The 24,524-nt window shown below is 35.4% G+C and overlaps 1 protein-coding gene across 1 annotated transcript; it reads left to right on the plus strand.

The window, feature by feature from the left end:
- Nucleotides 1-7,263: 7,263 nt before the first annotated feature.
- LOC109001791 (F-box protein At3g07870-like) lies at nucleotides 7,264-8,496 on the plus strand. The gene has a single exon (XM_018979214.1). The coding sequence runs from the start codon at nucleotides 7,264-7,266 to the stop codon at nucleotides 8,494-8,496; it is 1,233 nt and encodes a 410-aa protein (XP_018834759.1).
- Nucleotides 8,497-24,524: the final 16,028 nt, after the last annotated feature.

Consider the following 24,524-nt stretch of genomic DNA (forward strand, 5'->3'; position numbering starts at 1 on the left):
AGCTCGTGGAGATCTGCATGGCCCTTCAGTTTCCCCACCATCGAGTCTATTATCCTCTGAACCAACTACTCTGCTTGTGGCGGAGCTTGTATTGCTGATAAGAGTCGGAGGTTCCAGATATGTTGAAATGGGTTGCCAACTGGATATGGTAGAAAAGTCGGTGACCACGTAGGCACTGTTCCAAAATAACCAGGCATGTAATTTGGAATGTTTGGTGCCGTTGATGGTATGACCTAATATGTTATTAGATAAAGTTATTGATGTATTTTGGGAAAAAAATCGAGTCAACAATACCAATGTTGTTGATATATTAAATCATATAACATACATACCTCGGATGGGGGATTTGAGCTAGATAATGTCTAGTAGTTGGCTGTTCTTTCCCGTTTTTCATTCTAAAAATTAGTATAAACTATCAAGACAGCCAATTGACATTCAGCATGTGGGTTTTTATAGCTGGAAAAAAATTAAACTATCATGCAAAAGTAACTAAAATGCCATTTCAAACAATTGAAATGCCAATTGAATGGACATTAATATATTACAGTTCGTAGCATATATAGGGCGGTGATAGCTTAGCTTATAATTAATTTGCCAACATTTATTTATGGGTGTTGAAAGTAACAATTGTTCAGATTATATTCTTGCGCAAAAGATTAAAAGGGCATGCTCAAAGCTTGATGCATGTATAATAATCTAACTTAATAGCTCACAAACAATACAGATATATTCTACACGATTATACTGTCAAGATGGAAATGATGACTGAAGTAGTCCTAAAGGCCATGGCATGGTCGCTGAACTTAGAGGACAACTGCTTTATAGAGCACTAGCACTAGCACTAGCACTACACAATTATGCTTTGTAGAGTTCCAATCATTCCAGAGGCTCTTTTTTTTTTAAAGCACTAGCACCTAAATTGAAGATATACCCGAGGTAGTATAAAGCACTAGCACATAAATTGAAGATATAATAAAATTAATCTTAAGCATGAGGTATAAAGCACTATCACATAAATTGAAGAAACACCCGAGGTTCTATTATTTGGTCCAAAAAAGAATAGTAGCCAAGGTACATATCCAACAAAGTCCTTAAATAAAAACATTACATAGCAGATATATCCACATGCATAAACACACATGAACATAAAGAAAAAACTTTTCAGCCATTTCCATGATATGAATACCTGTTCCTTCTCCAATAGCGACTGTTGCAAAGCCTTAAGAGCACTCTCTTTTGGTTGCAATAAACGCCGAAATTCCTCAATGGTGTCTCGCAGTCTAGATTTCATCATTACAATCATGAAAGAATGAAACAGGACTCTAGATAGAAATTATTATATTCTTTAATTTTGAAAGCATCTTGTGGGATGGATCCTCAACTTCAAGTCTAATTGGTTTTCATTTCCAAGAAGCTACGGTGGGGGATGGGAATTACTACTACATCATCATGATTTTTTTTTTCAGAAGGAAATTACTAAAAGAAATTCATAGCAGTTTCTTGTTGATTAATAATTTTTTTTTCTCGATAAGCAAATGTGAACTTTATTGATTGTTGATTAATGAAGTATACAAAAGAGATATGCCTCCTGTGTACTTGGGTTACATCTCAAAAAGAAATTACTTTGACTAAATGGTGAAAGATTTTTGAAGGGGAGATAAACAAACTTGCATAAAATTAGGAAAAACATATCTTTCATGCAAAAGATACAAAATGCTTCTGCCATCAAATAGAACACCATGGACAGTGGACACATGCCTCATTCACCCACAAAAACATAAGCAAAATTCTGAAAATAATACAGAGTTAGTTTGAGATTTACTTATTGTTTGTACTCCTTAATTGTTATCTCTCCATTCATTGCTTTTAATGCATCATTGGCTTGCTGCCGTGTACGAATGAGACCCTTTTCCTGAAAATGACAATCTCCAAATAACATCCGAACTTAATTTCGAATGAGACCCTTTTTCTTCTGGGATTATTAAATCAAAATAGGCTGTAGTGATCAAGTGAGGTAACCATTATTGGGATTCATTCATTGATTAAATTAAATTAGGGTAGCTTTCAGGTTTGAAGCGCTACGAGATACAAGTAACGATGAAGATAAACATGCTTTAATGGGGTTCATACACCAACAGATTCTTAAGCACAGATTTTTCACATACAAACAAAAAGGACTTCAGCAACCCAAAGAAAACGGCAGATGAAGACCTCAACCCAGGAAAACTAAAACCCAACAACAAATAGATGAAGAACTCTTACCCAAAATTGCAGATGAAAATTAGACTTCAAATCCAGCATAGAAGACCGTGGGGCTCTGGTTTCTTCAAACGTACTGAAAATGAAATGAATTCCTCTTCCCGCATTTCGTATTGTTTCTGGGTTTTTTTTTAATCGGATGATGTGGCAGTTGCCACATCAGCCGCGTGGCCGCGACGGGTTTACCACCCGATGGTATGTAGCAGTACTGCTGGTGCAATATCACACTATCATAGATACACATTCCTTAAGTGCGTTGAAGGAGCAGCTTAAGGCTTGGTTTGAATAAATAGTTCAGATGAGATATTTTAAATAGTAATAAATTTTTTTTAGTTAAGATGAGATGAAATAGTTTTTAAAAAAATGTATGCTTGGATAGTGAGATGAGATGATATTGTTTTGACTTTTTGGAATTTGATAAAGAAAAATACTAAAACCACAACTGAGATCCCGACTGTTTTTTTTTTAAATTTTTTTTTTTTACTTAATGATTAAGTAAATATTTTTTATTGATGTTCATGTGGATTTTTTTAAAAAAAATATTTAAAAATGATAAAAAATGCATGAAAAAAACCAAAAAAAAAAAAAAACACACTAGGCGGGATGCCCCATTTGTGGGTGTAGAAGCACTCTTTTATTCTAATTATAAATTATAATAATTTTGATTATTGTAATAAATAAGTATATGAATTATGTTGTAGATTTGTTTTAAATAATTTATTAATTTCGAATTTTCTAATAAAATCCCAAAATGCACTTCTATTCAATACTCACAAAATTATCAATTTTTTTGTGAAAATATATTATTCTAATAATGACTTCATTATTCTATTTTAATCACAAATGTTTTTTTTTTTTTTTTTAATCGTGTGAGATTTTTTTATTGTTTATGTCAAAAATAATGAGATGAATTTGAAAACTTATAAGAGATGAAATAGAAATGTGAAATTAACCGTTTAGATATTATCCGTACAGACCAAATAAGATAGATTCATCTCAGTTGGCAAACCAAATCGGGCCTAAACGTGCTGCCACACCACAAATGTCACAACGGTGAATACAACTGTCTAAAGCCACCATAAACCCTAGAGTTTGAGAAAGGTACGTGGACTTCAAGCAGATACAACAACTTAAATTTTTTTCCACGGGATGCAGATTCTAGAATCCAAGCATGAGGAGTTACAGGCACTTTGTGCCTTGCCTTTGGATTTTTCATGGACGAGGCTATGGCTTTCATCCAACTTAGATTGATGTTTCTCCTCCACTAAGAAAGAGAGTTTCGGCTTTAGTACGTAGTTATAGACCTTGCCTTTGCTTTGATGTTTCATACAACTTGGATTTTTCTTTGAGAAAGTGAGAGCTTCGGTTTGAAGAGAGAGAGAGAGAATGACCGAGGTTTAGCTTTCGAGAGAGAGGGGAGAGAGAGAGAGAAGGAAGGGGGTGGAGAATGAGATTTGGTTACCTGAGACTGGTTCTATTTTTCACTTCTTAGAAAGTACATGTGTCACAAATATATTGGAGGGTGTAAACCTGTTCTTTACACCACGTCATATTTGAAGTGATTCTCTAAAATTTAACCAGAAGATGTTGCTTTACTTCTCTTTCCTCTTGAAATATCTCTTTTCTTTGCCCAACACCTGATTATTCATTTATCTCTATATATCTAGACGAGGGTGGAACTTCGGCTTCTCCCTCCCTCCATTCTAGCCCTTCTCGAAAGTGTTCAGTGATTATATTTTAATTATTTTTCGACTACAGAACTGAAATGGACAGACTTATTGCCTTCCGTCCACCCGCAACCAACATGCACCATACCACAACCTGGACGATCCTTTGATCGGTAGGAAAATATCTTAAAAAAGAGCAGCACGTATGGCTCACACGCGACCTATATCGAGTGTGAGATACATGTGCCGCTGCACCGTGGTGAGCATTCTATCGCCACGCAAGGCATTAGTGGAATCAGGGGCGCCCTTGGATCTATCAGATTAGACTAACCTTCTCTCTCGAACATTGGGGCATGACGTCCATACGCCTACACAGCCGCTGATGATCGTTTGCTGGCGATTCAAACCATCTGTCACATGCTGTTTTCTTATGCTCCCGTTTGTCCTAACCAAAGATCATGAGAAAGAGGAAGTGAAAGTCTTCTTCAACCAATCTAGACTAGCAAAATGCAGCACAACCCAATCTATTACGGCTTATACCAATCTTGTTCACTACTAAAAGGTTTTGGAGTATTTGTAGTGAGTTAGCCAAAGTTAAAATCTAGCTAAAGTTTGGCCAGTGAGTTCAAAACGCACCAGATATCAAACCACTAAGCAAACATTAATTTTATTGTCAGCTATTTGGGCAGGCCAAATATGGCCAGTGAATTTGGGTGGCCATCTATTTGTGAATTATTTTATTGCATACGCTTTTGGCTTGACAGCTTTTTTCTTCTTTGCACTCTCCTCTTGTTTTTCCATTTTGTTTCCGGCAACTATTGTTCAGCAAGTTTCTATATACTAGACTCAATAAGCCGATCGATCCTTTTTATTAAAGATAAAAAACCAGACTATCTTTGTGCCATTGATCCAAACCCTAGGAAATATTTTCTTCTAATTCTTTACTATCAGTGCTCTACTCGTAGGTATTTCGCAAGGTGGATCCTTATTTTCTAGATCTCAAATGACTGAATGCTGATCTAGTACTCTTTTTCGTTTCCTTTATTTTTTGACTTAATTTGGGCAACCTAGCTTGTGGGTTTGTGCAAAATTGCCTATAATATCTCCATGTTTGAGGGTATACCACTGCGTTATTATGCTGAGAAAAACAAATAAAAATCTTCGATTTTTTCCGTTTACCGTTTACATGCATGTGTGGCACTACATAAAGCTTTATGTTATATTACTTTTATATTATAAAATTAAAATTTATATTTTACATCAAATGTTATATTAAAAATTATAAGATTAATTTTATATTATATTAAATGCTATATTAATTTTCTGTTATAACACTCATAGACATAAATAATAAGACTAAAATATGAAAACTTGTACTGAACCAGCTTCGATTCTTAAGAACCGATACCGAACCGGGTTCGATCTGTTCAATCGATTTTCTGGTTTTTATTTTACACCCCTACTAATGTTTCAAAGATAAGTAATTTTTGTGCAATAAAATCTGAATTTTAGCTTTGATTTTTGGTGTCTTTTTTCTTTTAGTAATCAAAATGAAATGGATTAAATTTCTAGGAGAAAATGAAAAGATGATTTGAAAAAGAAACTCGTATTGAAATGAATAAAATTGTTGAGGAAATTATCATATTTTATAGTTAAAAAAATATGACCATTGAAAAAATATAATCGTTGAAAAAATATGACCGTTAAAAAATATGTCCGTTAGAATAATATGATCATTGTAAGAATATGACCGTTGAAAGAATATAACTATTGGATGAATATATCCATTAATTGAAAAATATGATTGTTGGATTAATCTGGTAGGTAATTGAAAATGTATTTTCATGGAAATTGTCATGTTTTAATTTGTATGCTTTTTAATAAGGGATAAATATTTCAACCATGAGAATAAAAACATGTAGACAAGGTTTTCCTCTACTATAAGTGAAGATTTATAATAAAAGGCCGGAGGTGCCGCTCTCCTTTAAAAGAAAAAAAACCATGAGAATAAAAACATATAAATGAAGAATAAAATTAAATATTTTAAATAAAATTGAGATAATTTAGCCACTTCACATGAGTCTTCACTGCCAACACCTTCAAATAGCTATAAAGGTGAGAAGAATAAAACCACGCTATACACTCTTACAACTAGAGAGACAGAAAATAGACGATTGATGAAATTAACGGCCATGCATGCTCATGACTCGAGAGGCCAAAAGCTGGACCTAATTAAAGAACATAATTAATTGAGTTAACCGAACATTCTAATGCATCGGGTAATTAATCTTGTCACTTCAGGCTTTGTAAATTAATTTCTTTTTTATTAAGCAACTGCATTCATCGGCAGTACTTCGGTAACCCGTAATTGTTTTTTGAGGGACACATTTATATAAATTAAAAAGAAACTAAAAAAATCATAAAATCGTTAATTATATATAAAATCTGATCTCGATAATTTGCTACATACATGTAAAAATAAAATTTTAAAAACACAACTTAATATATGTTTCAGATTTCTGACGATAATATTTCATAAAATAATATTCATCCATTATTATTTTTGTAATGAAATATTTAGAATTTATTTATTTTATTGAAACTATCAAGTGGTTTTTTAGAAAGTTATAATTCATTCCGTGTCACATTAAACATATAATGCTATAACTGAGACCTAAAATAAATTTTTCTTGCTCTATGAAGTTTAGATCAGTATAAAACCTTTAAACTATTTTTTATATAAATCATCAACTTTAAATGATTTTTCTTATATTTTTACTTTAGATTTCATATTAAGAAATCCAATATTGTATTAAAAAAAATTTTGAAATACATATTAATAAGTTTATTCTTTTTCCTAAACTAAGTTTTAATATAATTTTGGCGAGGCCACATCCAAAATTATACAAAAACTTGAGATTATAGGAAAAAAAAAAAAAAAAAGTAAAGAGAAGCATTTTTGGGTATATTGAAATTTAAAAAAAATTTAGATAGCACATAGAGATTATAAATTCTTGGGGGTGGCATGAATAAAATTTAGGGAATATTCTAAATATTGTTCAAAAACTTTTGGGGGCCATGTGTGGGTCCGCCACTGTTCGTCATTATTATGTATTGGATTGTGACAAAAAGAGACTACTATACTAAATAAATTAAAAAGATACAACTTTGGTTCTGATTACGCAGAAACTTTCTTGTGGTTTCCGTCAAATTATATATTAATTTGATGGTCTTTTCAAAGTTTACCATTTTAATCCTGCATGTTATCTTCTTCTGCCGGCCTTCTTCCTTTAAGAACTTTGTGTGTATCTTTTGCCTTGCAAACCTTCACCTAGTCATGGACTCAGACTTGGAGTTCATAGAGGTTGAAATTAGAAAGAGAAGCAAACCAGAAGGAGATCAACAACCATCAAGCCAACTTCAAAGTCTCCCACGCGACCTCGTCCTTTACATACTTTCAAGGCTTCCCCTATCATCTTTGGTTCAGCTCAGGTCTGTATGCAGAGGTTGGCGCATGTTAGCACAAGATCTCGATCTTGTTAATATGCATAACACAATATGCATGGATGAGAACAATCCATGCCTCATATTCCACAGTTATTGTAGCCCTAGAGATCACCAGCTTTACTTTGTAGACTTTCCTGCTTGCAGCCATGGGAAGGAGAAGGTTAAAAGGTTTCAAGTGCCTTTCCGGGAGGCACTGCCTAAGTTTGATGTGCTAGGCTCATCTAATGGTTTGTTATGCTTATCCGATTCATTACAGAATGTCGATGCACTCTACGTATACAATCCTTTTATCGGGAACTACATAGATTTGCCAAAGTCTACGCAGTATCCAAATCAGCAGGTGGCTTTTGGATTCGGATTTCATCCCACAACCAAGGAATACAAGGTGATTAAGATAGTTTACTACAGGAGAGCTGTTACATTCTACCGATACCCCGTTGCATCAGCATATGTTAGGGATTCAGAGGTTCAAATTTTCACTTTGGGTAGCTCCACCTGGAGAAGTTTGGGAAAGGCAGGGTACCACTACCTTTATCGGTGTTCATCACAGGTGTTGGTTAATGGAAGACCGCATTGGGTCACTTGGCCACTCAAACATCACCAAAGGATGAAGATCGTCTCGTTTGACTTGGCCGATGAGCAATTCCGGGAGGTCCCAAGTACACCTTTGAAGGGTACTACTTATCAGCTGGTGGTTCTAGGAGGATGTCTTTCTGCTGCAGTTTATTTGAACTCTGGCACATTGGAGATATGGGTAATGAGGGAGTATGATGTGGAGGAGTCTTGGATTAAGAAATTAAACATAAGAGCCCACATACCTAAGGGACTAAAGGAAGACATAGCAAACCAATTATTCAAGAATTCAAACATAATTCGGAAAGGAAGGTTTGTTCGAGTTTTATGCCTTCTGAAGACTGACGAGATCTTGTTGGAATATAAAAGCAGAGTTCTTGTATCTTATGACTCAAAAAGTGGAGAGTTTAAAGAACTAATGTTTCAGGGAATACCAGAGTGCAGGTATCGGACAGTTGTGCATGCGGGCAGCCTTAATTGGATTGATTGATCGATACCTTCAGTACTGATGCTTGAAGCACCAAATTCTCTGGAAATAAGATGAACCTGATTTTGTATATCGGCGTTTTGATTACAGTCCTTGACCCATTCTAGTTTATTATTGAGCTTAAATACCAGTTTCAAACATTCTCTGACTCTTTCATGTCGAGGTGGTATCTTAGATAACCGTTACTGCATGATCAATACCCCCGACTCTTTCATATCTGGGATTTGCATTAGTGGGTGCAAACTTTTTACTGGTCTATCGGGAAAGTAGTTTTTGCTTTGATGTTAATTAAATTAACAGCCTAATTAATTATATGAACTTTCTATTTACTTATAATTAATGATTTTAAGAATGTCAAGGATATTACAGTTACTCCTTAAGATTCATCAGATATAAGCAACTCAAACGTTGATCACAAGGCAGTTAGGATAAGGCAATCAACCTAGATTAGGATTTTTCCTTCTCCTACACCACAATTTTGGTAAAAACTTAATTAGATTTTACATGGTATTAAAGCTAACGCCAAGCTCGATCTTGTAGACTTTTTTTTTTTTAGTTCTTCCGCTAGCTTATCCCTCACAAAATTATCATTACCGTTTAATTATGTCTCGTCTCATATCCATGCATTTAGAGTATCTTTATTAGTTGTGAGCTCTATTTTTATTAAGTTTTGGTTTATTGTGAGCATTGTCTAAAGCCTTAAATCCATTTTTGCCTTTTCAATTTTGATCCTATAATTAGAGCACTCTCATTGGATTAACTAAAGTTAAAGGACATTTTTTATTAATGTAAGAGAAATTTGACTTTTAGCTATTTCATTCACATAAATCTTCACATTGGAATAGTTATTTTTTCATTATATAATAATAAAATAATATAATATGAATTTGATTTTAATTATTCACATCAAATCTCCACATTAGATTATATATTTATTTTATTTTATCATATTTTACTATTCTACCTATTATATATTAATTAGTAATCATATTCTTATTAAATTAATATATCACCAACTCAAATTAATATATCAATTTCAAAAATATTTTAATTTTTTTAATTACAAAATTATTTTATTTTATCATATTTTACTATTCATAATATTATATATTAATTAGTAATCATATTCTAATTAAATTATGGATTAAAATTAGAAACTAGAAAGACATTGATGGAGACCTCGAGAGAGAGAAACAAATGATATAAAATGGATTTGATGAATAAACAGTGTCTTTCAAATTTGAAAATAACTTTAGAAGTTACTGTAGCTATATTATATTTGGAATATAGCTATTTCAATGTGATACATTTTATGGTTTAATAGCTAAATTCTCATTGGATTTAGCTTTTAACTAATCCAATTGGAGTGCTCTAAGTAGGGCTGTGCAGAAAACATTAGGACCCGGTCCGTTCGTGTGGCCCGACCCGATCCAACCAAAATAGCGGGTTGAAGTAACTTGCGGGTCGAGCCCGCTGAAACTGCTATAAAGACCAAAAAAAGGGGCGGGTTGAAACTTGAAGTTTACTCTCTTCAAATAAAAGCTCAGAAACCCTAGCCTCCATCATGAACGACGTTGCCATCTCCAGCCTCTACGGCTTCTATCACCGGACTCTACATCGCCATCAAGAACAACATTTACGGCGAGTCCCTGCTCGAGAAATTGCACATAAGTGGTGTCGGCTCCTCCACCAAGGATCACGCTGTTGAAGCTTCTTCTTCTTCTTCTTCTTCTTCTTCTTCTTCTTCCGATGGGTTTGTGGTTGAAACGTTTTAGGGGGTGAGAGATGAGATTTCAGGGGGATTTGTGTAGGGATTCGTAAGGAGGCATCAAATTCACTAACAATGGCTTCTGTTACTTTAATCTGGTTTTGGTTACCAACGTTGCGGGTAAGCATATTGTGCTGGTGAGCATATCGTGCGGGTGAGCATTAAAGGATCGAACACTGGGTGGATGAGCATGAGCTGCAACTGGGGTCAGAATTGGCAGTCCAACGTCGTTCTCGTTGGCTAGTCTCTTTCCTTCAGGGTCATGGGCAGTGATCGATCACGAGTCTCTTTTTTTTTTTTTTTTTTTGTGATTCCCCCTTATTTTAGCTTGCTTTCATAGTTTCAAATTTCCTTTATTTTCCCTAGAAAATTTGAAGTGATGGGGTGAGGATACTTTCAAGTTGTGTCTATAATAGTGGGCGTTGGTTAAATTTGAAAATTCAGGAAAGGGATTGTATAAGGATTGTGCATTTATCCATGAATTATAGAGAAAATGTGCTCTGTTTGTAATGGTTGATGCTGGGTTTTGATCGGATTGTATAGAAATAGTGGGATTTGTAAGGTTTTTTTGATTTGTTTGTATACGATTTAGGCTCCCATTTCCTGCTTCCAATGTCGGGTCTGGTCAGCCCATAGCGGCTTGACTCGTTGTTAAGCCGGGTCGGGTTGGGCCCAAACATGGTCTGGGTTAGTCGGGTTGCAGCCCTACCTATAAGTGACCAAGGCCATATGTAATTCATTATCGGTTCAATCTTCCGGCCTGTTGTTAGCCATTTGTTAGCTTTGGCCAATTATTATTAGAGCCACAGACATATGTCCCAGTGATCCAAATGACTTCTCCAATAAACTCCTATACTTCCCAATCCATCGGTGCCTATCCCTCTATTCCATCTACCCACCCAACCTCCATTGTTCCTCTTCACCATCTAATCACCATTAAACTTACCTACGATAATTATCTACTCCTGCAGGCTCAAATTGTTCCATTCCTCAAAGGGCAACGCCTTTATAGCTATGTTGATGGCTCTTACCCTTGCCCTCCACCCACCTCTGTTCTCTCTCAGCCTAATGATTAAACACCTACTACACTCAACCCATCGTTCATTTCCTGGCAAATGCAAGATCACCAACTCATTTTAAGTGCTCTAACCTCTTCTCTCTCTTAGAATGTTTTAGCACATGTGTTTAACTGCAAATCATCCAGAGATGTCTGGACAACTCTTGAATGTATTTATACAACCACTTCCCATGCTCAGCAGTTGAACATTTATTTCGAACTTGCCACTCTCAAGAAGGGCAATCTCTTAATAGCAGATTACTTTGTTCACAAGTCTCACTAACACCTTGGTGGCTATTGATCAACCCATTGGTCATTTTGAAATGGATTCTTTTTTGTCTCCTTGGGCTAGGCACTAAGTACGACACTTTCGTAACGTTAGTGACCACCCACATTGAACCCATGATGATTGAGGATCTTTATGTCGATCTTCTGGCTCATGAATTAGGTCTAAAACATTCACAATCTTTTGTTGATCTCATTGTTGCAGGTGCTAATGTTGCCTTTAAGGATAAACTTGCTCAAGGCTCTCGGGGAGGTTCCTCCTTCAACTCCTTCACGAATCGTGGTCAACATCATGGTTTCCAACACAACCGTGGAAGGGGGTGTGGTTGTAGTTCCCCCTCCTCCAATACATATCATCTAGAATGCCAAATATGTTACAAAGATGGTCATGTCTCTCTCGGTTGCTATCATCGTTTTGATGATTCCTATCAGCTTGACTCCTCTACCTCCATGCAAGTATTTGTTGCTGCTCCTCAAGCTACTGTTGACAATAACTGGTACCCAGATTGGAGTCAGTAATGGTAATGGGCTATTTGCTCTGCATGTCGGCACCGCTCATCTTTCCACTTCTACTATTTCTTTCCAATTGAATAATGTTTTGCATGTTCTAGCCATCCAAAAGAATTTTTTATCTGTTCAAAAATTTACCAAAGACACTAACACATATTATGAATTCCACCCTTCACATTTTGTTGTGAAGGATCAAGCAACCAGGAGAACACTTGTTCATTGGCCGAGTAGTAATGGCCTCTACGTCTTTTCTTTTCTTCTTCATCTCTAGTCAACAATAAATCCTGTCCAACAGCTCTTTTCGGTGAATGTGCTTCCATACAGCATTGGCACTTGCATTTTAGTTAGCGGTGTAAAATTTTCGGTCGAAGAACTGATTGGACTGAATGGTTCAGTCCAGACCAGACCAGACTAAAAACTTGTTTGGTCAATTTCGGTCCTCATTTTGAGAGACTGAATGGGTTTCGGTTCGGTCTCGAGGTGGGTTTTTTTCACCTCGGATCAGATCGAACCGACCGAACTACAAATATATATTTTTGAAAAAATATATTTTTTTTAATAAAATATATATATTACTTTATATAATTGAATTGTGTAATTTTTATCTAACTTATGATTTTGACAATATAAAATGTTAAATATATAATTGCTAATTAACTAATATCAATTAACTAATATGTAATTATCAATTTTGATAATTTGAACAACTTTTTTTAGGCTATTTTTAAGTAAAAAAATGTGCAAATAAAGTTAAATAGTCATATTATTCAAAGTTATAAACATTGTGGGTTTTTTTATACTAATGGGCCAAAAATACACATTGCAGACTTTTTTGTATAATTCAAGAATGATAAGCCTTTTTTGTATGATTGGGCCCCCATTTGAAATTGGCCCGGATCGATATAAACCGATTAGAGAGATAGCTAACAGTTCGGTCCTGTCCACTAGGGGTGATCGGTCCAGTCTAGTCCGGAAAAATGATGGACCATTTCGGTCCATCATCCCCTCGGACCGGACCGATTTACACCCCTAATCCTGGTCATCCTGCTCTCCTTGTTGTTTGTCATGTATTCCCCAATCATGGTCTCCAAGTCTCCTGCAATAAAGGTACTCCTGCTTGTCTCTCCTTTAAGAGTAAACAACTACCATTTACTTATTCTACAACTCGTGCTCAAGGTCCTCATGATTTAGTTTACACCGTTGTTTGGGACCTTCTCCTATTTGTTCAGTGTCTGGGTTTAAGTATTATGTGTCTAGTAAATTTTCATGCGTTTTTTCTATTCAATGTAAAAGTGATGTTTCCACTATTTTTGTTAAAATTTATATGTTTATTGAACGTCTTCTTTATAAGAAAAATTATAACTCTTCAATCCGATTGGGGAGGTGAGTATCGATCACTTTACAAAGTACTTACTGAATGTAGAATCACTATTCATTCATCATCTCTCATGCCCCCGCACTCATAAACAAAACAGTATTATTGAACGTAAGGACCTTCATCTGGTTGAAACTGGCCTTACTCTAATGCATCACTCCCTATAATAAAGTAGGGGCACCTTCAGTGGATGTGCCCCTAACGCTTCCCATAATGGGATGCTAGGCGTAATGCCTAGTATTACTCCAAGTGTTAAATCTAGAGTCATGGAGGTGATGAAGGTGGGCCTCAAACGGTTACCATAAGAGAAATGATTTTAAAATCAGTCCTCCATTTCTAACAGAGACATGTTCGAGTGTTGTAGGGATCTCTCTATTTTGTTTTGTGAAAAACTCTTAGGTTGTGGGCATCTTGATTGTGTCTTTACAATACACACCAAGTGCGAACTCGGATTGAACGGAGGTTTGAACACTGGATTTACTCGTGGAATAACTATACAGATTATCCTTGACGTATTTCTTCCGCTGTGTATATTTACATAAAATATAGCATTGGTATCAGAGCATCGTTGGTTGTTCCCAATGATATATATCTTTGTTTCTTATTCATGTAATATGCATATTTTTTTTTTCTTACATTCTATAAATCTGATCATGTATATATATATATATATAGGGATGAGTCTCTGTTTATAAAAACATGTTTGAGACGGTTTGAAATACCATGATCTATTACCGTAAGTTTCATTTATCTATGTTTACATGAACATCGCTCCATTGAAAGATATATTTGAAAGTATGATTTTTGGGCATTCATTTGTAGATTTGAGTATATATTGTATTGTATATTTTGAGAGTGCAATATGTTGAAATTCACCAAGCGCTGCGCACGGTGCTGTGGCTCACCGTGGTGGTGTGCGCACTAGGTGCTCCACGCACCATGGTTCCTGTGCGCACCGCATGGTTGCTACACGCACCACGTGGTGCTGCATGCACATCGGGTGCTGTGCCTACTGCGTGGGGCTACGGGCACCAAGGTTGCTTCACATATCGCAATGGTGCAGCACGCACCACAAATGTTAACTATAGTGGTGTTGTACGCCGTGATGTTCAAAGCATACCCGTGAGTGCTCTACAAATTCGGAGTATCGTCGAGAAGCAGTGGCTCACTGTAGCAGCAGCAAGTGGCTGTTGTGTTTTTGTGGCACTTTTGAAATGAACAGTACCCAAATCGAAAGTTGAAGTAGACTTTGGTTTTCTGTTGCTTTGTGTTAAGAAAAGAAGAAGATGGGTCTAGGCTTATTTTTCAGCCCAGCCCGAAAAGGTTTTTTTTTTAATGCACAAGATTGAAGTTTTGATTTATGAAATTATCATTGGATTAATAAGGCTATTTATTTTTTATTTTGGACTACAAATATTTTTTAAAGTGATAATGTATGTTGAAATTAAATGGAATTTTTAGTCTCCCATAGAATTTAAAATTGCACGAAAATTAAGTTGAAAGTTAATAGTTAGGCATTGTTGCGCAAGAGATGATTAAGAAGTTTGAAAAATTTTCATTCTTGTGACATGCCTAAATTATTTTTCTCTTTAACTTTGATTGACGCGGCAAATTCTTTTTTTAGGTGTGTGTGTGTGTAATATCTAATATTTAGTTTTTCTGTAGTGAAATGATATCCAAAGGTATTGTTGCCTATTTGAACAGAGAGAAAAAACTGGATGTGGAGAATTATGATATTTGGCATTGCAAGACCCAATATATCTTGAATGAACAAGAGGTCTTGAAGACCTTAATTCAATCCCTAACTAAGCCTGAGAATGAGAATTCAGAACAATACTAAAAGGATCACGAGGCCTTTGAGAATTGATTCAAGAAGGATCGATGTGCGTGTTTTACTATGTTAAGCAGCATGCACAATGACCTTATTAGTGAGTTCAAGCATTGAAAGTGAAGTTCGGGGGTACTCTTGCCACGAGGTTGCGCGGACTGACTATGAGGTTTGACTCCTACAAGATGCACTTTGAACACACGATGAAGCAACATCTTAGAACTTGTCATCCATGGTCTGTGAATTCAAAGTGGTTGGAAACAATTTGATTGATGAGCAACAAGTCCAAGTGGTGATACACTTGCTACTCATTTCTTGAGCAACGATGAGCCATAATTTGAGGCACAAGGGGAACATCAAAACCTTTGATGATGTCTCACATCATTTGAAACTTGAGACCGAGCGCCAAGAGGCTATTAAGCCTAAACATTCATCATATGTGGTTGAATTTGGCTTACTCAAGGCAGTTAGACTCAAGCATAAGAACAACAAGCTTGTGGTAGCTATTGGACGTGTGCAAAAAGAGTCAGGAACTTTCAAATGCAGCAAGAGAGGCAAGTGTGGGAAGAACAATTCTAAACTGGATTGCTTTAAATGTGGAAAGAAATGTCACTTTACTCGTGACAGTACTGAGCTGAGGAAGGTACAATCTGACTATTCTCTTTCTGTTTATATAACTAGTCATGTGATGGTTGCTCACTCCTATCCTATGTAGACTGTTGATTCAGAAGCGATTGAGCACATAGGAAGAGATAGAGTCGGATTTGTGGAGTATCATCGAATTTCAATTGGGAGTCGTGATATCAAGGTGGGAAATGAAGCTAGCGTGAAGGTGCTAGGAGTTAGTACCTATAAGCTAGTCTTGCGAGGTGGTCACTTATGGATTTGCTAGGAGTTAGTACCTATAGCTAGTGTGAAGGTGCTAGGAGTTTGCTTTTCTTTCATACGGTTTTTTGATAATGGATTTGAATTATTCGAATATGAATGATTCTACTATTTTTTTTCACTGAACTTGATAATGTAGATTCATATAAATAACATACTAGGCTTGGCCATATTGGTAGAGAGGATGACTCAGTTAGCAAGAGAATGCCTAATAGGAAATCTCGCTAAAGTCACATTGCCCACATGTAAACATTGTTTGATGGAAAAATAAAAAAGAAAACTGTTTGAAAAAATAGTAGGAGCATTTTCTCCATTGCAATTAATCCACTCAGATATTTGTGGCCTAATGAGTGTGAGGGCGAGACATAGGGCTATATTTTTCATCACATTCATAGACAACTTTTTGCGATATGGTCATGTTTGTTTGACCTCCCAAAAGTCTCTGAAGCATTGGATTTCTTTAGGAAATACGTGAGATTGATTGATAATCAATTAAATAAGAGTATAAAGGTTCTAAGAATTGACCGTGGATGTGACTATTTGTTCAAGCAGTTTAAAAGGCTCTGTTATAACAAATGAATTAAAACGTAGTTGACGATGCCATATACGTCACAACAAAATGGCGTGGCGGAAAGGACAAATAAGACACTGCTTAAGATCATTCACGATTCTTTTCATAAATATGGAAAGTTGGGTCCTATAGAGAAGAATTGTATCTTTATAAGATACCCTGATCACTCCAAGAGATATGTATTAATCGGTGAACAACCTGATGAAACAGTATTTGAAATTAAGTCATGAGATGTGAATTTTATTGATGATGAATTTTTTATTAAATGTGAGGTTGATAGGAGTTTAGAACTCCAAGAGCTTGTGGATCAAGAGAAAGCCACTCTAAGCATCCTAGTTGAGAATGATAGAATTTCTCAAGGTCTTAGGAACAATGGGAATGATTTGGCTTCAAGTAACAATAAACCACTTGTTGGTTATCCATAAAAGCTTCAACCATGTAGAAGCTCATGTGGAAATGTTCCCCATCGTCGATTTGGAATTGAATGGAAAATTTTCATGGTGAGGCTACAAGATGATGATGAGCCTAGAACCATCCAAGAGGCTCTATCATATTCTACAAAAGATAAGTGGATGAAAGCACAAGATGATGAGAATGGAGTCTATGAGGCCATTGGGAACAAATGGGTTCTAAAAGTCAAACGTAAAGCGGACATGTTAATAGAAAGGTATAAAACTCGCTTGTGGACTATGAGAAAATCTTTTCTCTAGTAGCAAGGTTTGTCTCAATTTGCTTTATTCTAGCCATTGTAGCACATTTGGATTTGGAACTCTATCAGATGGACGTTAAGATGGCTTTTCTCAATGGAGAACTAGATGAAGAGATCTATATAAATCAACCCATGTCCTTTGTAGTCAAAGGTCAAGAGCGCAAAGTTTGCAAGCTTAAACGATCTATATATGGCTTAAAGCAATCATTTAGACAGTAGTATCTCCTATTCCATCGAGTCATTCTCTCGAATGAGTTTACGATGATCACAAAAGGCCATTGTGTTTATATAAAACATCCCAAAACTAGTTTTGTATTGTTATCACTATACTTTGATGACATTCTGATGGCTAGAAATGATTAAGATGATTGTCGCCACTAATGAGTGGTCGTCCCTTAATTTTGAGATGAAAGACATGGGTGAGACAAAATATATTTTGTGGGTTAAGATTTATAGAGATCATCCAAAGAAACTTTTGTATTTGTCTCAACAGACTTACATAAAAAAGGTCCTTAAGCATTTCCAAATGAGTAATTGTAAACCCATTGACAACCCCATTGCTAAAGGAGATACCTTATGCCAGGAAATGTGTCCTAAGACTCTAAGATAGATAGAGAAGATGATTCGTGTTCCCTATGCTAGCACAATTAGTAGTTTGATGTACACAATGATGTGTACTCGACCATATATATGCTATGCAATTAGCTTTGTTAATAAATTCCAATCTAATCCTGGATTGGCCCATTGAAAAGCAGTCAAAAGGATTTTTAGATATCTCAAGGGAACTGTAAACTATAAGTTGTGTTGTCAGGGTTCAAATTTGCAGCTAATTGGTTACGGTGATGTTGATTGGGGCAGTGACCTAGACGAGCACAAGTCGACAACTGGGTATGTTTTCTTGCTGAACAATGATGCCATTACATGGAGTTGCAAGAAACAACCATGCATAGCTTTATCCACCATGGAGGTAGAGTACATAGCATGTTCAGTAGCAATTCAGGAGGCTGTTTGGTTGATGAGGTTCTTCAGCACCTAGATATTGACGCGAATTATTCTGATCCAGTGACTATTTTTTTATAGCTTGGTTGCTCTCGCATATGGATTCAAAGTATCATGGAAGAACCAAAACACATTGATATGTAATAACACTACATTAGAGACATGGTGGCATAAAAGGAAGTGGTCATGAAGCATCTATCTACGAGTCGTATGGTTGCTGATCTCCTGACAAAGCCCATAGTGAAAGACGCTTTTTATGGTTCATGTTAAAAGTTTAGGACTGTGTAGACTGTAATTATAATTTAATTACATATTGCATGAATTGTAATGTGATATTTTCTTTGAATTTTTCTTTATCATATTGCATGAATTGTAGACACACAAGGTATGTTAACATGCTTAGATCGGCTCAATCACATGAGCGATCGCCTTTGGCGCTGCAAAGAGATAGCGAGCAAAGATGAGACATTATATCACTCGATAGTTGTCTAGAGGGATAAGTATGACACAGAAAAAATGTTGCCTTAGTGAGAACTAAGATGAGATTCATCATATATAATAGGACCGTACATGGACACCCCATAATCTGTGTAGCCTATGATAAGCCAAATGAACATACTAAACATAAATTAGAAGCATATAAGATAAATATAATCATTTAGTTACTATTATTATTATTTATTAGTTTTAGAATATTGAGGATTTATTAATTGAATATTATTATAAATATTAAATTCAAAATCTGCATTAATTTTATCAGATGTAAACACTACTGACCGAGTCTCTAATAAATTACTAAATCCTCTCTAATTGTGAAAAACCCGCCTAAGTCAATTTTAACTATTGAAATTCACTACAAATAAACCACTCTTCACTTCACACCAACCCATTTGTTATCCCTCTATTTTCAGTCTGATCACCTAGTCTTTATCCTGCAAATTCCCAGAAACACTTTGAATTGAACATGTACAAGACAATTTCCATCTATTTATCCTTTCCCCCTCTACAATTTCAATCACAGAAAATCCTCATGCAAAAACACAACTACTCTCACAATCCAATCTGTCTTCCATCTTACTCAGAACCAACATTCATCTATTTGCCTCCATACTTCATGCTGCTCGAAGCTACTACCACCATCGTCCTAGCCACTCAGAACTATAGTGCAAGACGTTTTTTAGGTAAGCCATGATCATCACATTCACCCTCTCCCTTTGCTCTTTTGTTTCTCAGTGAGCACCATAGAAATTAATTTTTCTTTTCTCTGTAATTCACCCCGAGCAGAGGCCTCTCACAGTGCACTGCCGCCGTCAATCTTCACCAGACCCACTGTCGCACGTTGCTTCTCTCGGTGAGTGAATCCTTTCGCTACCTTTTTTGAGCATTTGCATCTTGGACTGAAAAATCCGACCTCCCTCTCACATTGCTTGCCATCACACGTACCAACCTTAGCCCAGCTCTGTCGTGTGCCCTCTCCCACGGTGTCTCTGTTTCTTTGTTTCTCCTTGGGTAAGCCCACACCGAGACCCCTCTCTTTTGGTTGCATACTTTTCTCAAAGCTAACGACACCATCGCTTTATCTCAGAAGCCTTCCTCGCCACTGAACATGTTTGGCCTCCCAGATTTGTCGTCGTATGTCTTCTACCTCGGTAAGCCCCTACCGCACACTTCCCTTTCCTCCTCCTATACTTGTTACTCTTGGGAAAAAAGAAACCTATATGTATTCCGTAATCCTAGTGCTTACAAAGTGTAAAGTTTAATTACCCAATTACCCTTATGTTGTAACCTTGACACTGACATGATTTTTTTTATTGAAAAGAAAAATAAAAGAAGAAAAATTTTGAGAGAAGAATAAGGTCTTCTATCTCATGAAAATAATTTTCGTCTTTAATTTATACCATTTCATTAAATAGATGCCTTACATGTTAGTATTGGTACTCGGTTTGGTGCGCGAACCCGCTTGCAAGAAGACTTTTTCCTAGTGATCTGGATGTAGTTTACAATTCTCACGTGGGCTTTGTCTTTTTACTATGGCTTGACTCTTGGGTTTGGGTTGGGCTCAATCTATCACACATAAATTATTTAAGAGACTTTGTTTACTTCTTGTTAGCCCATAAAATTTTATGTTTCCTATAAAAAGTAATTAAGGATTTGAATTATATAATTTAGTATTAATTTTATAACTAGATTTTAGTAATAAACTAGTAAGAGGGTAATAATTATTTCAAAAATTTTAAAAGCGAGTAAGTCTAGTTCATGAAAGGAATGTCATTGGTCGTTTCATCATATTTGATAAGACTTGTTCTATTATATTTATAATTAGAAAATAAATAAATATATTAAGAATACTTAAATGATAATAATATTTATTAGAATTCTTGTAGAATTGAACGACTATGTTAATTATAAGGAGTAATCCTATTTTAAGAATTTAGGTTTTCATGACTTATTTAATAGGACTAAATATAGCCTAAATATTCTATTAAATTATGATTTGAAAGTGAAAATATATTATTAGTATTTAAATAATTTAAAATATTAGCATGCATTGACGTTGTATTAAATAGAATGTTTATTTGATTATTTCTTATAGTATGAATTTAATTAAGGGGGAATATTAGGACACGTTTTCTTAAACAGCTTTAGTGACGTTTATTACTTTGTATAGGTGACGAGCTACAAAGCGAAGTTCAAGAAGCAGTGCAGCAAGATAAGTAATTTGATCACAAATTAGGATTATCACATGATAGCTTAGATAAATTATTATTAAAGCCAATTTTTGATAGCCTCTTTTACTGTATGTATGTCACTATTTATGCAAATATGTCATCCAACATAGTACACGATTATGTCATTCCGCATCATGTTCATATTCAAAAATTATAATTATGTAAGTATTATGTCATGCATCTCATGTGCAGAAGACACGTAAGCTTTTATGATCAAGTTACATAAACTTTCTTATAATCAAGTGTAAGATAAGATAAGTTTTATATGATGGTCATTTAGATTCATGGTACCAATACAATTATTTGGGTGAACGTGCAAGCCACGGATGTGGGACATGGTACCATAGTATGCCAGAATACTATTAGCAGTTCCCCTTGTAGCCGCAGGATGTAGGGCCAGTGCACAACCTCACATACAGGGTTAAGTATGTTGGCCAGTAAGATAAATATGATGAGTATGATAAATCAGATTATTTAAGATAAGTCATGCATGACATGAGCATATGTATGAATGATTATGATTTTAAGTTTTTAGTATGAAATATTTTTATGAAAAAATCCTACGTTTATTATGTTTATATTGTGATGGATTTCTTACTGAGTTTTCAACTTATTTTAGTTTTATTTCATGTTTTTAACCACTCAGGTGAGAATGATGAGCATGAGCAGGCATGCTAGGATTAGATGGAGCAGTTGATAAATTTCAGACTTCTTAGAATGAATTATTCTTTTTATGACATAAATATTATTTAGTTGTTTCTTTTAATTCTATTTGGAGACACATTTTTATTAAATAATTATTTTATGAAATAAATGTTATTTTATTAAATACGAGATCTCTTGTCGGGCTATATTTTAAGAAAAACACATGACATTCCTAACCCTAGGGAATGGAGTGTTACATTTTCTTTGGCACCTTGGAGGCAAGCAAACAGAGAGACTCGAGTTAGATGTAGAAATTGTGTCTGGAATAATATTTGTATTGTTTTTTATATGGACATACACTCTTTAAGAAATATAGATCTACCGTAGCATGTATTTCATACTACATGTGCTTATGTGACCAGATATGAAAGTGAACAAATGGTTCCCTGTTCCTTCACTACGTGAGTCTTGTATTTTACTTTTAAATGTCCTTCTTGACTTTTGACAATGTCATAAGAGGGAGGCTCTGATATTTGACACTTTAGTATGTTGTCCATTATCATGTTTGATTCGGTCTAAAGAGGTATTGCTTGGAAAGTAGTTAGTCTAAAATTGAGTGACATGACAGCGAAGGGAAGACTATTCGACAACGCATTCTCAGTACTGTTTGTTGTTATCAAACTGTGTTGCTACAATTTGGTAGTGACAAATCTTGTGAATACATCGTGGTAACTTAGAAGCAATTATGCATAATTATGAGTTTTTGAAACTCAAAAGGGATCAAATATACTTGATCAGATGCGATCAAATGAGTCTAGAGCATACGAGACACTTTAGAGATGTTGCTATGCTACTCTTCTCTAAAATAGATTTGGTATAGTGCTCCCACACATTTTTTTTCAGGTGTACTCGATAATCACACAACATATTTATTTGTATAAACGAGATAGAGAACACGTTGAGAGATATATACTTAGGGCATGCCCACTATGTGCGAGTGAAAGATGTAATAAAGCAGGGGTGCCCTTGGCGGACATGCCCCTGCCACTTACCATAATGGGATGCAAGGCATAACGCCTGGCATTACTCCCAACATTATGCCTGGAGTCATGAAGGTTGACCTTTAAGGCTAGCCGACGGTTACCATACGATGACTGATTTCTAATAGAAACACGTTTAAGTGTTTTAGGGATCTCTCTATATTGTTCAGTGAAAAACGCTTAGGTTGGAGGCATCTTGAGTGTGTCTCTAGAATTATCTACGTAGCACACTCACACACCAGGTGCAAAATTGGATTGAAAGGAAGTTTGAATACTAGATTCACTCGTGGAACAACTACACAGATTATCCTTAAGGTATTTCTTTTGTTGTGTATATTTACATAAAATCTAACACTCCCAGATATATGCCACAAAAATGTTGGGATCATACATTTCTTAGTGCCTGCTATCTCATAAATTGCTTACCTACACCAATTTTAAGTTAGAAATCTCCCTTCGAAACTTTATTTTCTACCAAACCCAATTATGTATCCCTGCTTGTTTTTGGTTGTGCTTGTTGGCCAAACTTTTGCCCATTCAACTCTTATAAACTACAACCTCGGTCTCCATGTTGTGTCTTTCTGGATATAGCCACTTATATAAAGGATATAATGTCTTGATCTCAAATTTGGAAAACTCTACTTTTCAAGAGATATAATTTTCCAAGAATCTAACCAAGAAACCAACTCTATAGATCCTATCACAATAAAAAATTAACCCCTCTTTCCATTCCAATCATAAGACTCTAGCCCACTACCATCATGCAACGACCCTTTATGCCTTCCAATGAACCTCGTCTTAAGCCCACTCTATCTCCTCCCTCGAACTCGTCTTCGTCTTCTTCACAACACTCATCGCTTGAGTTATAGTATGTATAACTCAGGTGTTACTTAAAACATTTTAATATAATTTACTATCATACAATATTATTCAAAAACTCAAATCTTAGTTCATCGTTCACATATAATTATTATTTTTTTATAATTTATATATAACTTGTTTCTAAAGTTTTGAATCTTTCATCCTCCCGAGCCCTAACCTCCTATTCCCCTCATTCCCATGCTTATAGAGGTCCTTCATCCCCATCGTCGCATACAAATTCTTGTTTTGTTTTGCTCTCTCTCTAAAATAAAATAAACGTACAAGTGTGAGCTATCGTAATAGTTTTTCCAATTAAAATTTTTGTACAAGCAACACAAAGTAAAACAAGATTGACTTACAAAAGAAAATGGTTGGTAGTTTTGTTTCGCTTTTTCTCTCTGTACAAATCTTTGAGACAAAAATGTCTAACCAAATATTTTTCTTTGAAATCATTGTCTTTTGTTCTGTAATGGTTTTGATCTACTCAAGTTTAATCAATTTCATGTTGTTTCATATTTGATATCCAATTGCAAAGTTGTGAGCAAGAAGATCTCTTGTGAAACTAGAGCTGATTTTTATTTTTAGGCATTTGCTTTAAAAAATATATATTTCGAATCCTTATTACATGGTCAGTAGCCGATGGTGGTAGAGTATAAGATCAAGTCGACTATGGCCAAAGATTTAAGAGGGGAACGAGGGAAATTTTGACCGAGATTTCAAATATGCGAATTGCGATTTGAGATAATCTCAAGCTAGATTGAATTAGGGG

This window comes from Juglans regia, chromosome 1, assembly GCF_001411555.2.
Source record: "Juglans regia cultivar Chandler chromosome 1, Walnut 2.0, whole genome shotgun sequence".
In the NCBI taxonomy this organism is placed as follows: Eukaryota; Viridiplantae; Streptophyta; class Magnoliopsida; order Fagales; family Juglandaceae; genus Juglans; species Juglans regia.

Coding starts and splice junctions, on each gene's coding strand:
- LOC109001791 (XM_018979214.1), top strand. CDS start 7,264: ATGGACTCAGACTTGGAGTTCATAGAGGTTGAAATTAGAAAGAGAAGC.